Source organism: Bemisia tabaci, unplaced genomic scaffold (genome assembly GCF_918797505.1).
Source record: "Bemisia tabaci unplaced genomic scaffold, PGI_BMITA_v3".
Classification (NCBI taxonomy): domain Eukaryota; kingdom Metazoa; phylum Arthropoda; class Insecta; order Hemiptera; family Aleyrodidae; genus Bemisia; species Bemisia tabaci.
Genome location: NW_027311741.1, coordinates 47921 through 64007, shown reverse-complemented (window position 1 = coordinate 64007; position 16087 = coordinate 47921). Strand labels below are relative to the sequence as shown.

The 16087-nt window shown below is 40.3% G+C and overlaps 1 protein-coding gene across 2 annotated transcripts in view; it reads right to left on the bottom strand.

Moving 5' to 3' along the window:
* Positions 1–16087, bottom strand: part of LOC109041640 (integral membrane protein GPR155 homolog anchor) — a 50001-nt gene that overhangs the window by 23596 nt on the left and 10318 nt on the right. For both annotated transcript variants that reach the window (XM_072305712.1, XM_019058051.2), the window contains exons 2-3: positions 6063–6195; positions 517–806 (exon numbers count right to left, since the gene is read on the bottom strand). In XM_072305712.1, the coding sequence (XP_072161813.1) occupies positions 517–806; positions 6063–6181 (409 nt within the window). In that variant the 5' untranslated portion in view covers positions 6182–6195. The remainder of the gene's footprint in view (positions 1–516; positions 807–6062; positions 6196–16087) is intronic.

Genomic DNA, 16087 nt, shown 5'->3' with positions numbered 1-16087 from the left:
CACAGAAAAATGAAATAATGATATACATACGTTACGAGTAAATCACGAGTTATTGATGGGTTTCTGATTTCGATGATTGACTTAAATGTTGGCCTATCATTTAAAGTGTGCACACTCTTTACGATGGCTAAATAAAACTACTTAACCTTAAGGGCCGTCCCTTAATTATACGTAACGCACTTTTCCAGCATTTTTGACCCCCCTTCTCCTTGTAACACTTTTGTGACGTAGGTCTTCAGCCTTTGGCACATAAAAACAAAAAGGCGTAACGCTCTCCTCAACTTCCCCCCCCCCCTAAAGCGTTACGTGATTTAGGGACGGCCTCTTATTGCGGTGAAAAGATGGATACTATGATAATTTAATAATTATATCATGATATTAGTCAGGTGCCAAAAAACAAGCGTGCAAATTAAAATTTTAAAAAAGCTAACTGAAAATACAAACACAAAAAAAAAAAACAAAAAAAAAACCACACGAAATAAAAGACAAGAGAACTCAGAAATTTTCTGTGCCTACCGATAGGTTTACCAATGGCGAAATCATTACTCTGCGTTGCAAAGATAGCATAGATCCCTGCTCTGGCAAGACTTGATGGTTTGGTGATGAATATCGTTATTAATATGACCGCAAAAAAAACCAGAGCTTTGGAGAGGAAGATGGCTAGAGGGAAGTACCAATTGACTGCCTTTAAATCTAGCTCGGCCAATGAGAGAAATATAAGGGATGGTAATGAGAACGTCCCGACAAAAACACTCAAGCCAGCCGTTTCCTTCGGCGTGACCAGCTGCAACCGGCCTGCCACATATCTGCGCAAACGAGACAGCAAACTTTAAATACAATTTTACAGTTAAAAAATACATCGAATTTTACAGTAAAAGATAAATTAAATTTTACAGTAAAATATGAATAAAATTAATTTTGTGAAATAAGTGTTGCCTATTAAAATTAAGAGGCGCCTCTACTTTTTCAGAGTGTCTAGTTTTTCTTCATTTTGGGAAACCCTGATGTTTTCTGATTTTTGACTGCTAAATCCTGATTTCATAATTTTTCCAAATCCTGATTTTTGCGGAGAAAAATTAACGGCGGATAGCGGTTAATTAACGGAAAATAAGCGGACGGCCGACTCTTCTCAAATCCTGAAAAAAACCGGGATTTGATCCTGATTGACCTCAAATCCTGATAGAATCGGGAAAATCCTGATGCTTGACACCCTGTTTTTGAACAATATAGACACTTAAATGCGTTTGTGAATCATTCGAGGGATATCCAAGTACGTGCCCGTTTATCCCAGCAAAGGCCCCAGAACGACACCGCGTCACTCAACGAGTATGACTCATTGAACATTACTGACCTCTAGTAGCCGCCAGCGTCCAGTAATCAAAACTGCAAGTTGTCTAGACTCTGGAGTTGCACAGATAACGACAACACGGTCTACTAAACTTTGCTTACTATTGATAACAATTGAGCCATTGCACGTTGTATGTACGAGTTCGCGATCTAACTAATGCCAATCGTACGTACGTGTAAACTTTAATATGAGACACGCTCACTTGATTGTTAATGAAGAATGAAATTCATAAATAGCTACCCGACTAAGGAGAGTACAGTATCGATGAAGAATCGGCTTTCAGAGAAAATTGATTTTAATCTTAGCCCGCGTCGCATGGCGTTTTATGAACCGGTCTCGTATTCATCCTCATTTTTCAAAAGTTCGTCTCTCAAATTTTGTTATGATTTCAGCATGACACTGTGCCTCAAGAAGCGTAGAGTATAATAATTGAACTGCATTTTGCAATTTGGACCTATAAATTCTGGCTCATCTGAAAAAAAACGTATGTGCATAGGGAAACTAATGGCATATACGTTGTTTTTAAACCAGGCCGGAATTTAAAAGTCCTAATTGCAAAATGTAGTCCAATTAAAATAAACGACATAGTTACACTGCCGTCCTAAGGAAAAACATGAACGTTCGAGAGTTGCCAAATTTCCTTCGATAAAATGTTCATTCTTGAGGAGAGTTATGAATATTTTTCCGATAAATTTTCAAGAACTTTAAGCAAAATTGCAAACAAAATTATCTAAAAAATTGGAAGGAAAAAAATTGGAATTCTCCCGAAAATTCGTGATTTACGAAGGGAAATTTGGCAAGGCCTAAAGGTCCATACGGCTTTCTTCCTTAGCACGGCAATACAGCGAAAGCCTATTTTTCTCTTGTATAATGTGCTTTTTCTTCAAATTAGTACGACAAAGAGCTCTTCCACGAGCTGAGATTGCTTTTCATCGATCGAACAGGCGCTGAGATAGCATTAAAGGCCACATCCACCAACTTAATTTCCAAATTTCGAAAATGGGTTGAACTTTAAGTTTCCCGTCAAAGAATGCCACCAGGTACCAAGTTCCACAAAAATCGATTGAACAGGGGCCGCAAATCGTACGATTAGTAGGGCTCGACACAATGGAAAACGAAACCGGTCAATTTACGAACGTTAGTGCGCCTTCATCTACGCCTGATACTGTGCGATACTTCTGTGGTGAAATAGTTGCTCAGAGCGCCTTCTACAGTATCGTTTCGATATGATGGCGGGAGATCACGACTGCCGCTGACATTACACTTTAGCGAGTGCGCAGTTACACATTTCTTCATGACGGTGGGTAAGAAATATTCATACTTCAATTTGCGACGTTGCACCTTTTTTACTCCCTATTTTGTACGTGTGAACGAATATAAGAACACTTTAAAATCCGCTTTCATTTTTCCGAGGTGGAGAAAAAGATTCCCACAGCTAAATTCCCTCGCTGTCCCCGACTTATCAACGTTCGGCAAAATTCCTTCCTGTAGTGTAAAAGCTACTTTTTCAAGTCAATGCTCAAATTCGCCTAATGATGACTCATTACACACGAGTTGAGGAATTGCTTCGGCAATCCTAAACTAATTTGCAAATAATCGAAGGAAAGTGCTCACCCCGACATTCATCAGTCACCATTAGGCGAATTTTATTTGATTTATGCTCGACAGGTTACTCATCAATCATCGTTGGGCAAAACGTAACATTGTCCTCAGAACTAAACTTCTGCCTCTTCTGATGATATTTCGAGATTTTGAGTGAAGGAGGTCAAGGTAGAGTACCTTTATAGACAGAGTATGGTCATTTCTGTTCCGGTTTTTCATTGGTCGCGTGAAAATAGGCTGACACGATGTTCTTAGGACCGTAAATAAACAAACAAGATGGCCGTTATCAGCAAGCAAGATTGAGGTTATGCACATCTTACATCCTCCTGTGATAAAGGTGAAAGGCGATTTAACAATATTTTCGTGTGTTTTTCGTGTGTTATTCGTAGATATGCTTGTTTAAATTGTTACTGCCGTAGAATTGAATTTTGTGTCAAATTTAGCTTCTTATCGATGTTACGGCGAGCGGCCATATTGTTTGTTTATTTACGGCCCTAAGAGCATCATGAAGCCTAAAAACTCGTTGACCAATCAAAAAGCGGAACAGTTTTCCTGTAGTAAAAAGATACGAATGGCCATACTCTGTCTATAAAGGTACTCTAGGTCAAGGCGCACAGTGGATCGAGTCCATTAGAGAGGCTGGACATGAAATATTTGACTAAATCTGTAAATTTCGATGCTGCTTTCGCCACATTTTAAATTTCGAGGGTGTTTTCAGAGGCAAACTTTACGAGGAAACCAATGAAACCACTTTACGAACCTCAAAACTTTGTAAAACGGAGTTATGAGCGCTTAAACTTTCCAAATTTCGTCCGACCTCTCCTATTGACTCGCTCCAGAGTTGAGTCAAGTTCGGCGGTAAAATGGCTGACCAAACTTGGGTCTCGATGAATTTCTATTTTCAACACACTCATGGATATTCCTGCCAAAATTCACGCGTCCAGTTGCAAAACAGCCGCGCAAATCTGAGAAACAGCGGAGGAGCAGGACTGGGCTGTTAATTTCCAAAATGGCGGCCATTAGCCAGGATAAAGATGGCCGACTGAACTTGGGTCTCGATGAATTTCTATTTTCAACACACTCATGGATATTCCTGCCAAAATTCAGGCGTCCAGTTGCAAAACAGCCGCGCAAATCTGAGAAACCGCGGAGGAGCAGGACTGGGCTGTTAATTTCCAAAATGGCGGCCATTAGCCAGGATAAAGATGGCCGACTGAACTTGGGTCTCGATAGATTTTGGTTCTCAACATGTCTATGCATATTCCTGCCAAATTTCATTTATCTCATTCCAACCCAGCCGCGAAAATCTGATAAACCGCGGAGAAACGGCGCTAAACCGCTAATTTTCAAAATGGCGGCCAATAACAAGGGTAAAATGGCCGACTGGACTTAAATGTCAATTTTTCCTCATTCTGGACACACTCAAGTATATTCTTGCCAAATTTCATGTTCATGGGTATGTAAGAATGCCTGAAAAATGAGATAATAATGGAAATCAGCTTATGGTGGCCATCTTGGAAAATGGCGGCCAAAATACGGGAACCACGGGAGATCCAGCTTGGGTCCCGACGGATTTCCATTCTAGGTACCTTAAACTACATTTTCACCAAGTTTCATGCTGGTCGCCTAATTTGAAATATTTTGGTGATTTTTGACCCTAAGCGACCCCACCAAGTGCGGTGCCGTAAAGTTGGAGCTCAGATGCTGACACGCTTATTATTTTAAATGGACTTGTAAAGGAACTTGAAATCCCTTGAGAAAGTAATAAAGGTGCGTTTCTCACTATTCTATGGCAGGTTACATGCGTAGCCTGAGCTGGATAATGCACCGTAGAGTTTTATTGAAAACCCTTCCGAGAAAAGACATGTGCACAACAGTTGTGTTAACGCGTCGCTGTTTGAGATGCTATCACAATCAGACTCTTAACATCAAAACATAATTGTTTGTAACATGATCATCACAAATAGATCGAGTTCAGTAGAAAAGGAACCGCGCAATATGGAGTTGGTACCGAGAAAAAGAGGTTTGAAGTTTTATTCCTTCATAAAGCCCGGCCCAGACGTGACGACAGTCGGACGCCGCACAGCGGATCGAATCGATCGGAGAGGTCGGACATAAAATTTTTGACTAAAACTGCAAATTTTGATAAATATTTCGTCATATTTTCAACTTAAAATTGTATTACTAGAAGTGCGTTTTACGAGGAAACCTATGGAACTACTTTAAGAACCTCAAAGTTTCGTATAAACGGAGTTAAAGGAGTTTAGAGTTTCCAAATTTTGTCCGACCTCTTCTATTGACTCGATCCATCGAGCGTCGCACTGAAAACAAATTCTCGGCGTTTTTACCACGGTCCGTTGGTACCTTTACCATCCCACTTTTTTTACCAATTATTGGTAATTTTACCGAGACAGACTGGTAAGCTTACCTAAAAACCGGTCTTTTTACTGTTTTTTTTTAGGTAAGAATACCACTTTTATTGGTAATCAATTCCCGGTAACTTTGCCATTTTATCTCGGTAATTCTACCACGCAGTCGATACAAAATATCGGCGTTTTTACCAAGGTCCAGTAAAATTACCGCGAAAGTTCAATAATTTTACCGAGATTTCTCGGTAAAATTACCAATTCCATAAATGGTAATTTCACCAAGAAAAAACTGGGATCAAATAGAACCCTGAATTCTCGGTAATTTTATCCTTTTCTTAGTAAATACACAGAGATTTTTTTTTCAGTGAGTCGAAATCCATTCCAAAAATATCGATTTTAGGTACGGCAATTTGCATTACCGAGAATCGATTGTTTCACATACATTTAAATTAAAGGAAAAACAGTGTTGCCAAATTTCAAGAATTGCCAGTGGCTCGAACTTTCGCGATACCTACTCAACGAACCAGACTTATCACACATAAGACTACGTTACGGGAATAGCGTGGTTTCACAAATCAGGACGGGGAAAAAAAACAACCAAATGTTGGGTAAAATAGAGAAGAACATGCAATCATTCGAGTAAAACAAAACTAGGCTTTTTCAGAATTCTTCATTCTTATTTATCTTTTCTTTTTAAAAATCATTTTTCAACGAAATTGACTTGATTAAGACAAAAGACTTACCCACAAGTGATAATGGCAAAACATTGTGTTAAAGCGGGATACAAGTTGGCGAAAGATCCCTCATCATGGAGGTCTTGAAAGTCTTGAATATCGACACCCTCGTTGCCATCACAGGACATAACTAACTAACAACCTGAAATCAAACATTGTGGACCTATTAGAAAGGAAAAATGTGCACACATAAAAATTGACAAAATTCGAATTTCACGAGGGGAGACCAAGCGAGTTGGTTGGAGTAAATAAATTGTACCAGAGGCCTGTGGCCGCTACGCGGTCCCCAACCGCTGAAAAAGAACTACACGTAAAAAATCGTAGAGCAACCATGTTCAAGTTATTTAAGAGATTTGTGGATTCAAAAGCCGTCCGGTGATTCGGGTGCACGCGGAAGAAAGCGTATTTATCTCTGATTGCAATGTTATGCACCCTCTTTTAGGTTTTATTTTAATCAATGTTTTGGAAAAGCTACACACAATTTTTCGGAAAGTTTCCGTGATTTTCCCAATTGATCTTAAATAAAAGCATCGGAAATTTCGATACGATATTCAAGTTCGTTCTATTTTCTTTCTATGTAACAAAACACACACAAAAGAAAAAAAAAAATTAATTATCTTTCGAGTTTCTGAATCGATACAATGAGGATACATATTTTTTCCTCTAAGTACGGTAAATTTGGAACAGAGTCAAAACGGCATAAAAATCGATAACTCGCCGCGTCTAGGTTCAAGAAAGTGGAGTACATTTTCATACTGTACCGTTAACAGCGCTTATCCATCCATAAAACATACTAATAATTCATAGTGGTAACTGGATTCCCACGATGTGAAAATTGACCGAGTTGTCGATTTTAGGGCCTTTTTATACTTGAAGGCAGCTCTTTGAATGTTTTTCGACCTTAGTCACCCTCTATGCGGTGTGTACTATATGTATTTTTCTACGTACTTTTCATATCTGGCCATAAAACTGGCTTCATGTGAATTTAAAGGCATAACGGTCAATTGTTGCCAATTTTCAACCAATTTTTAGGGGGTTTTTTCAAAGGTTTACGTGTGTGAAACTTAATTTAATCTAGAAATCGTGTACAATTCGGGAAAGAAATAAAGAACGTAAAAAAATACATGGAATGTGTTTTGTACCTTTTCCCTACGTTGCAAACTTTCGAGGAAAAATTGTACTGATGCGTTCAAAATTGCCCAAAATTGTGATTAATTATCACGTCGGAGGTTCCAGGAAGTGAATTTCAAGTTTTTTTTCATACAAAAACCGTATCGGAAAATGGAAAATTGCATGCATCTCAAGGAAACATGTATGGCGTAGATGAACGTGACAAAACGGGCGCCTCAAGGTGCTTTTACTTTATCCTTCACTCCAGTTCACTCTTTATTCCTGTAACCTCGAAGATTAATCCTTGGTTCTCTTGATGCTTGCTACAGGCAAATATACCGTTAGAACAGAAAATTGTGGAGAAAGTGTCCCCCACGATCACATGAATGTCAGAATTCACATCCTGGAACCTCCGACGTGATGATTAATCCAATTTTTGGACATTTTTTGACGCTTCAGGACGATTTTCTCGAAAGTTTGGCAACGTACGGGAAAGGTTACAAAATCAAATTCCATGTATTTTTTTAGTTCTTCCGAAATTGTACACGATTTCTAGATTAAATTAAGTTTCACACACGTAAAACTTGAAAAACCCCTAAAAATTGGTGTGTGAAAATTGGCAACAATTGGAGTTATGCCTTTTAAAATTCACAGGAAGCCATTTTTTAATGGCCGAAGATATGAAAAGTACGTTAGAAAAATTTACACTATTGTACATCACCCATAGAGGGTGGACTAAGGTCGAAAAACATTCAAAAGAGCTGCCTTCAAGTATAAAAAGGCCGCTAAAATCGACATCTCGGTCAATTTTCACATCGTGGGAATCCAGGTACAACTATGATATTTTAGTATGTTGTATGGATGGATAAGAGCTGTTATCTGGTACAGTATGAAAAATGTACTCCACTTTCTTGAACCTTAGACGCGGCGATTTATCGATTTTTTGCCGTTTTTGACACTTTGGGGCCAATTTTCTCGGAAATTTGGCAACATAGGAAAACATTTTACTGAACATTTTTTATTCATTTTTTTACGTACTTTTCAAAAATGTACACAGTTTTTGGATTAAATTGAGTTTTGAATGTGTTAAATGGAAAAAAACCCCTAAAAATGGGCCAAAAATGGCAACAATGGGCCATAAGGCCCCTTAAAATTTATCGGAGGCCTTTAAAAAGGCCAGAAACGAAAAGTACGCAAAAAAATACATAAGAATAAGAATCATGTGCTGGAAGAGTGATAACAGTCGAAAAAGTCGACGAAAATAATTGTTTTTCGATTCCAGGATTTTGGGTTTGAGGCGCTGCTGCGCCCTTGCATGGGCTCCGATCGGTCTAATATTTGGCACAGAGTCTACCTAAGACTAGTACTTTGAAAATATGAAACATTTAGCAAAATCCAGGTGGGGCCGGTAAAGGCCCAAAACGCAACTCCTCCTTTGGAACAGAGAGTCAAATTACGCCTGCCGGCCTGCTGTGAATGAAATCAAAAATCGACGCCTGCACGCGGAAGAAAGTGTTCTTTCCTCCAATTGCAACATTGCACATATCTACTCATTTTTTACTTTTCATCAGTTTTCTTTGCAAACAGCTAGACAGTTTTTCTTCGAGAGTTTCCAGGAAATTTCCGGAATAATACAAAATAAAATCGCAAAAAATAATTCGACGCAATTCCGTTCGTTATATTTTCTTTTTACTAAACCAAAATTAATTTTACGCGAATCAAGCTTCAGAATCGATTAAACATCGTCCGAGTTTCTAAATCGTTGCAACTGATATGTATACTTATTTGCTCTTTAAGGGTGATCAAAATCGGGCAGAGATCGTCAAAAGAACGCCAACTGACCGCCAGCACTGCGTTTGGCGCCATGCGAGAAGTATTCATGCAGTCTTGTAGGCGCTAAGATGCGCTTCATGCCCGCCGCACTACTTGGCGCAATGCGTGAAGTATTCCTACAGTCTTGCAGGCGCTAAAATGCGTTTAACGCCGGTCGCACTGTGTTTGATGCGACTATTATTCGAACACTCGTTAGACTAATCGCGGCATCGAATAATGGGCTTTACAAGGTCCATTTCGTGTTTCGACGCCACATGAGTATTCCGACGTTGCCTCCCGATAAGATATTTTTCCCGGAAAAAGTTAGGTTGTAGATAGGTTGTAAATTTCTCGCGGAAATGTTCGCTTTTAAAGTTTGAATGGAGCATGACGACGCACGCTCAGAGCAGCCAAATGGAGATGTTGCATGTGTGAGGAATTTGCGATTTGACTATTGATACTTATGTAAAAGTTCGCGAGAAGCACGATAGTGCCACTGGTTTTCCCTGAAATCAACTCCCAAGCTCAAAAAAAGCTCACAAGTTGAGGCCAAAATGGAGGGGATATCCCACGCTATCCTGAGAGTCCACCTCTCCATCAAGACAAACTCTCCATGCAAAGATAGGGAGCAAATACATTGACAGGGCTGTCACCTTATTTGGGGACTCTAAAAAACTGAAATCACGGCAGCCCTGTCAATGTATTTGCTCCTTATCTTTGCATGGAGAGTTTGTCTTAATGGAGAGGTAGACTCTCAGGACAGCGTGGGATATCCCCTCCATTTTGGCCTCAACTTGAGAGCTTTTTTTGGAGCTTGGGAGTTAATTTCAGAGAAAACCAGTGGGACCATCGTATTTTTCGCGAACTTAGTCATACGAATCAAGAGTCAAATCGCAAATTCCTCACACATGCAACATCTCCATTGTTAGCTGAGCGAGGAAAAAGCGCCTAGAAATAACGAGAAAACCGCGCATCTTCCGGTGGAACGAACGAGTTAACCAATCTTCGAAAGGGCGCAAGGGGCGTGGGGCTCACCACCAGTGGCGTTTCGTGCTTTCCGATCAATGGACGTGCCATTTAAACCTATGGAAAAGGATCGATCAACAGGGTGTTCGCAACGAACACCTTAGTATTCGATTCTTTACCATATCTATAATAATACCGATGACCATAATAATATCGATAATCGACCATTTACGTCTCACCATTGATCGAAACTAGGTTTGGTGAAAAATCGCTTTACGTGACTGTCAATGGGAAAAGAGACCTTGAAACGTTCGGTATAACCTCTCGAGGTCCTCTCTAGGTCTCAAGGTGTGAATAACTCTCTCGAAAAATCGAGTTATTCACACTCTCAACATGCTTAGAGCCGACTCGATTATACAATTTGGTGATGATATCTAACGACAAGGCAAGACTTCGAAAATTGCAAATTACCTATATGAGATGCAACTGGACCCCCAAGTAGTTGGCATTAGTATCTTTAAACTATAATAAAAAACTTCTAAAAAAAAAAAAAAAAAAAAAAAAAAAAAAAAAAAAAAAAAAAAAAAAAAAAGTAGTTGGCTCGCGAATAATCATTTGCCTGGGCATTTGACAAAAATCCTGATTTAATTATTTGCCATGAGACGGACTTATTCACCGATCCGAGATTGTCTTTTACACGGTAAATCATACCACTCTATATTTTACAATTTTACTAATTACAAAAAGAATTATTAGAATATCAATATTAATGAACATGATTCGAAGACATGGTGATGATTTTGTAAAATCATAGATAGTATTAAAGTTATAAAGTTTGTAACTGTTATTGCGATTATGATTACATTCAAAACACCAAAAAAATCAATTTTTCTCTATTCCATTACAATTTTAACATTTAATTTAATTTGGTCTTCCGGCAGGGTTCGCACCCCGAAAAGCTCAATGGTTTCAGCCAAAGTCCATAAAAACTTTCGAAAGCATGGTATAATACGTGCACCGAGATTGGAGCCTTCACCAAATTACGACAGTCAGGGCCGAGAATCTCAGTTCCAGCTGCCTTGGGATGCGGATATTGCCGCCAATTTTTTCCACGTGTAGTGACGCACCCATCAAATGACGTCATTGAGTTCCAATTTCCAACACCCCCCTCCCTTCCGCCGATATCGAAAAACATTATTATAGGCTACATAGACAAAACAAAAACTCGAGGGGGCATCCAATAGCGGAAATCCGCCTCTCTATCATTAATGCCAGATAGTGCTTATTTTTCGCACTTTTTCGCATTTAAACCCATGTAAAATACCCACTTTTTACTTCACAATAAAAAAAAAAAAAGATTAAAAAAAAAAAAAAAAAAAAAAATATTTAAAAAGCGGGCAGCAAGGCTAATTTTCACGAGTGAAACCAAAATGTTTCAGCCGAAAACTCATCCTTCCTCAGTTGGATGAAATAGTAATAAATGAGAGCAACAGCCTCGCTTTGAAAGGTACAGCCAGGTACTATTTTAGATGTTTACCATTTTTCTTTCTACTATTTTCTCCAACTGAGGAAGGCTGAGTGCTCAACCGAAGCGTTTTGGTTTTATTCATGAAAATTAGCCTTGTCACCCGCTTTTCAAATCTTTTTTCATTGTATATCTTGTCACGGGCTGCCCTGCCGTGCTAAGGAAGAACGCCGTATGAGCCTTGGAACGTTGTCAAGTTTCCTTTGATAAAACGTGAATTTCCTGGTTAATTTATGAAGATTTTCCTCCCGATTTTTCAGATTATTTAGTTTGCATTTTTACCTATAGATTCTGAAAATTTAAAGGAAAAATATTCGTAACTTTTCCAAAAAAATGAACATTTAATAGAGAGAAATTTGGCAACTCTCGAATGTTCATGCGGCGTTCTTCCTTAGCACGGCAGTGCGGAGCGTCCATCATATCTCTCACTCCACAATCTGGCAACCTTGCTCTCTATCGCGGGACGAAGGCGGAGGAAAACCCCCGGGCTGGAAAAAAGGTTGAACGGTGACGCGCTGCCGGCGTATGCGTCACGCGGGATGCGTCACGCGCCTGCAGGATGACGCAATCAAGGGTCGGGCGCGAGCGAGGAGTCGAAAAATCCACCGGAGGACTTTAATTATTTCCGAGGATTGGGCGGGGGCGGGGGGCGGGAAGCTGGTGGCATCCAGCGCGAATTGAGGGCAACCCCCGTCGGATCCGATCTCGCCCCCGCCCGGCGCGGCGCCCAGCCTCCGCGGTCCTCCCTTATCCCGGCCGTGAGCCCGTGACGTGGGGGGACGTGGGGGGACGTGGGGGGACGTGGGGGGACGTGGGGGGACGTGGGGGGACCTGGGGGAGCGCGGGGGCGCGTCGAGGTGGAGGCGCTTCAGGGATGGATCCGAACCACGAGCGATGTAGTTTAGAGACCTCGCACTGACGATCTAAGATATGGAATCGTGCAAGGCAAAACTGCCGTGATAGCGAAGAGAGCCGTAAGTGCAAACAAGCGGGAAAGTTCTAATACTGTCGTATCAGAAAAGCGCTCAGGTGTTAGCAAATGTATTTAGTGAGGAAAGGACGTATAAACTCCGTCGACTCGGCTGGGAAATGGAAATAAAACATCAGCTGATAGCAAACAAAGGTTACCGAGGAAACCGTAAACGCGTTTTTTCGTTTCCCGAAAATGAGCTCACCGTTGAGCTCATCAGGCGCGTTTTTTTAGGCTTCATTTGAGTTCAACGATCAATTTCGATAAGAATTACTCTACCGCTAAGAAATTTTCTTATGGACAAACGATCGAAACTACCTGCGCATTACGTTAAAAGCATAAAATACAGTTTTCACAGCTTTATTTATTTTAAAAATGGACCCCCCCCCCCCCCCAAAAGCCTACACATCGATGAGCTGGTGCGCCATTTAAACGTATTAGCACTAGTATACTAGTACTCAGAGCAACGACTCAGAGGCAAGTCGAAATCAAAAAGCGCTGCCTATTGGCTGAGCGCTTAAAATGGAGTTTTGAGGAAAACGGGCTCTGAAGCTTCTGACCGGAAAATGTTATTGAAAGGAGCCTCCGTCCTTCATCAAATTGCCACTAATCGTCCGAAAGATTCCTAGAAATCGTTTGGATGATTAAAAATCGACCGATTTTATTTCAATTACGTAAAAAGGGTATTTTTCATTTTCATGCTAGGTTATTGTTAGGTAAGACAGCCGTAAGTGCTATCTTCTGCGTGCTTTTTCGGTAGCGTGTTGGACACACAACAAACACATTTTCAGGTTAGAAATCCGCAAATGAGGGCGGCATTCCTCTTGAAAGCACTGTTTTCATTGGTTCTCATGCACCTACGGCTGTCTTGAAGAAAACTATGTCATTTTTTGTGCACTTACGGCTTTTTCATACGTCTCGTTTTCGTTAAATTAGAATGAATTTTGCTGTTTTAGCTGTCTCAGTAATTTCATCTAAAAGAGTTTAGACGAATTTTGAAGAAAACTCGATTTTGAAAATTTTGCACTGACGGCTCTCTTCGCTATCACGGCAGAAAATATGAAGTCGAAGTTCGATGCAGCTTTCAGTATGATGATTGATGAGCAACTTAGAGAGGATAAAATCGGTTTTTGCCGCATGGTGACTGATGAATGTCGGGGTAAGAGCTCTCCTGGACTAGAGTACCTATATAGGAGTAGTATGGACATCCGCACCTTCCGGCCCAAGTGTCACAAGCGCCATGCGACTTTTAAAAATTTCCGCCGCCTTTTCATTTTTTCACGGAGAAATTGTTGGTTGAATCTGTTGGAAAATGTCGCTTTTCGTCGTTGGCACAAAGAAAATTTAGTGGAATTTTCGGACGGCTTCGCTGAACAACTTTCTCTGTAAAACAATAAAATGACGGCGGAAATTTGTAAACGTCCCATGGCGCTTGTGATACTTTGGCCGGAAGGCGACGACGTGTCGAAAAATGGAGCTCTTAGGGCCCAAAAGAACGACCAATCTTTGAAAACGGAGAATTTCACTGTCAATCTTCAGATACCAACATCAAACCAAAATGGCCAAGAATGTTCATGAATGAGTGTTCCTCCGCAAAAATGAGTAAATGTATGCAAAAATTGAGTCAAATAAGTGCTTAAGCAACGACAGATTGTAACAACTGTAATGAGAAATCACTCTGGATTATTTGAATTCATAGATTGCCTAGCCTTTTGGGTCCTAAAAGCTCCATCATCTAACCTCAAAATTACCGACATGTCCGTACTCTCCCTATGTGGGTATTCTATCTAACACGAGTTTTTGCAAAATAGGTTAGGATTGCTAAACCAATGGAGCTCTTGCAAGTGTTAGGAATTTGCGATTTAGGTACTAATTCCTATGTAAAATGTCGTAAGAATTACGGTGGTGCCACTGGTTTTCTCAGGAAAAAATTCCAAAACTCGAAAAAAGCTCTCGAAGTTGAGGCCGTAATGGAGGGAATATATCACCGTATCCTACGAATTTACCTCTATATCAAGACAAACTCTCCATGCACAGATAGGGAGCGAATAGATTAACCGGATTTTTAACATTCTTTAACATTTCTCGATTTTCCCGGTATACCCTGACTGTGGCAACCTAGAGTCCCTTTATACCCAGAGTTAAGACAACTCACTTTTGGTTGGGCCAGGGTTGGGCTAAAAGTGGCCTAAAAAAAAAATCCAATTCTGATTGGTTCTCGCTCATGGAGGCCGAAACGAGTGCACCAAGATGGCGGTACCTCGAATGTGAACAAGAATAATGAAAATATTACCTAATTGTGGTTTATCAAGAGTAAATTGTTATTTCCATCGGTCCAAAATGAAAATTGATTAAGAAATTATTCACAAACCAATCCCATTTTCTTTTTAATTGATCAATTTGTTGATGTTGTTGTTTTTGTGTGACAGACATCGCAGGATTCCTGATCCTTATCCCTCAATATCGTTCGTTTGGGTGCACTCGTTTCGGCCTCCATGGCCAGCCAAGGCCGGCTGCCAGTCAGCTGATAATCGAGTTGTCTTAAATAAAGGGACTCTATGGCAACCCTGCTTCATGTCGTTACCAAAGATATTACTGAATTATCCTCCCTTTGAAGTTGGTGCACGAAGGAGCACCATTCACCGGTCTGGAATGGTTACCGCGAGTAACCACCGTGAATTTTGGCGAACGTAATAGTGCGAAATAACATGAGCCATGCGCGGAACAGATAATCGAACGTGACTGCTGACACAATAAAATCCGGAAAGCCATTAGCAATTCAAACGGTGTCCGCACCCGTCGCCGTCGTCGTTGTGGCTGTCTGTTGTCTGCAATCGTTACAGTCTTATTGACAGATCCGGCCTCACCATAGAATTTGTAAACTTGCAGTCGAAACAAAAACTAGAGCACGCATATTGTGTGTAACGCCGAGACACACTTTCAACTGCTCAAAATTAGTCGGAGCTTGTATCCGCGAATCCGCCTCCCTATACTGCCGTGCTAAGGAAGAACGCCGTATGAACCTTCAGGCGTTGCCAAATTTCCTTTGATAAATCACGAATTTCCTGGTAAACTGATGAATATTTTCTTTCAAATTTTTCAGATAATTTTGTTCGCAATTTCACTTGATGTCCCTGAAAATTTCAAGGAAAAATATTCATAACTTTCCTCAAAAATAAACATTTAACTGAAGGAAATTTGGCAACTCTCGAATGTTCATCGGCGTTCTTCCTTAGCACGGCAGTATACTGCTGTTCTTACTCAGTAAAATACAGGGTGTCTACTAAAACAGGGTGGCAAAAAATCAGTACTTTTTCAGTGCATTCCCACGAAATTCAGTGCCTCCTCGACAGAAAAATTCAGTGCTTTTTCAGTACCTTCATGTGACGAAATTCGAAAAATTTCAGAAATCTGAATTTTTCGCTCAGATTGCTACGAAAATGACAAAGAACGAAAAAATTCCGGACCTTCTTGCGGAATTTCCGCACTTTTCAGTACAAGAGGACCGCCCTTAAGCAGTACAATTTCCAGAAATTCCGGACTTGTAGACACCCTGACGTAAAAACGTATGAGCATTCAAGCGTTACCAAATTTTTTTTGATAAAATGCGAATTTATTGAGAAAGTTGTATTTTTCTTTCAGTTTTCCGGA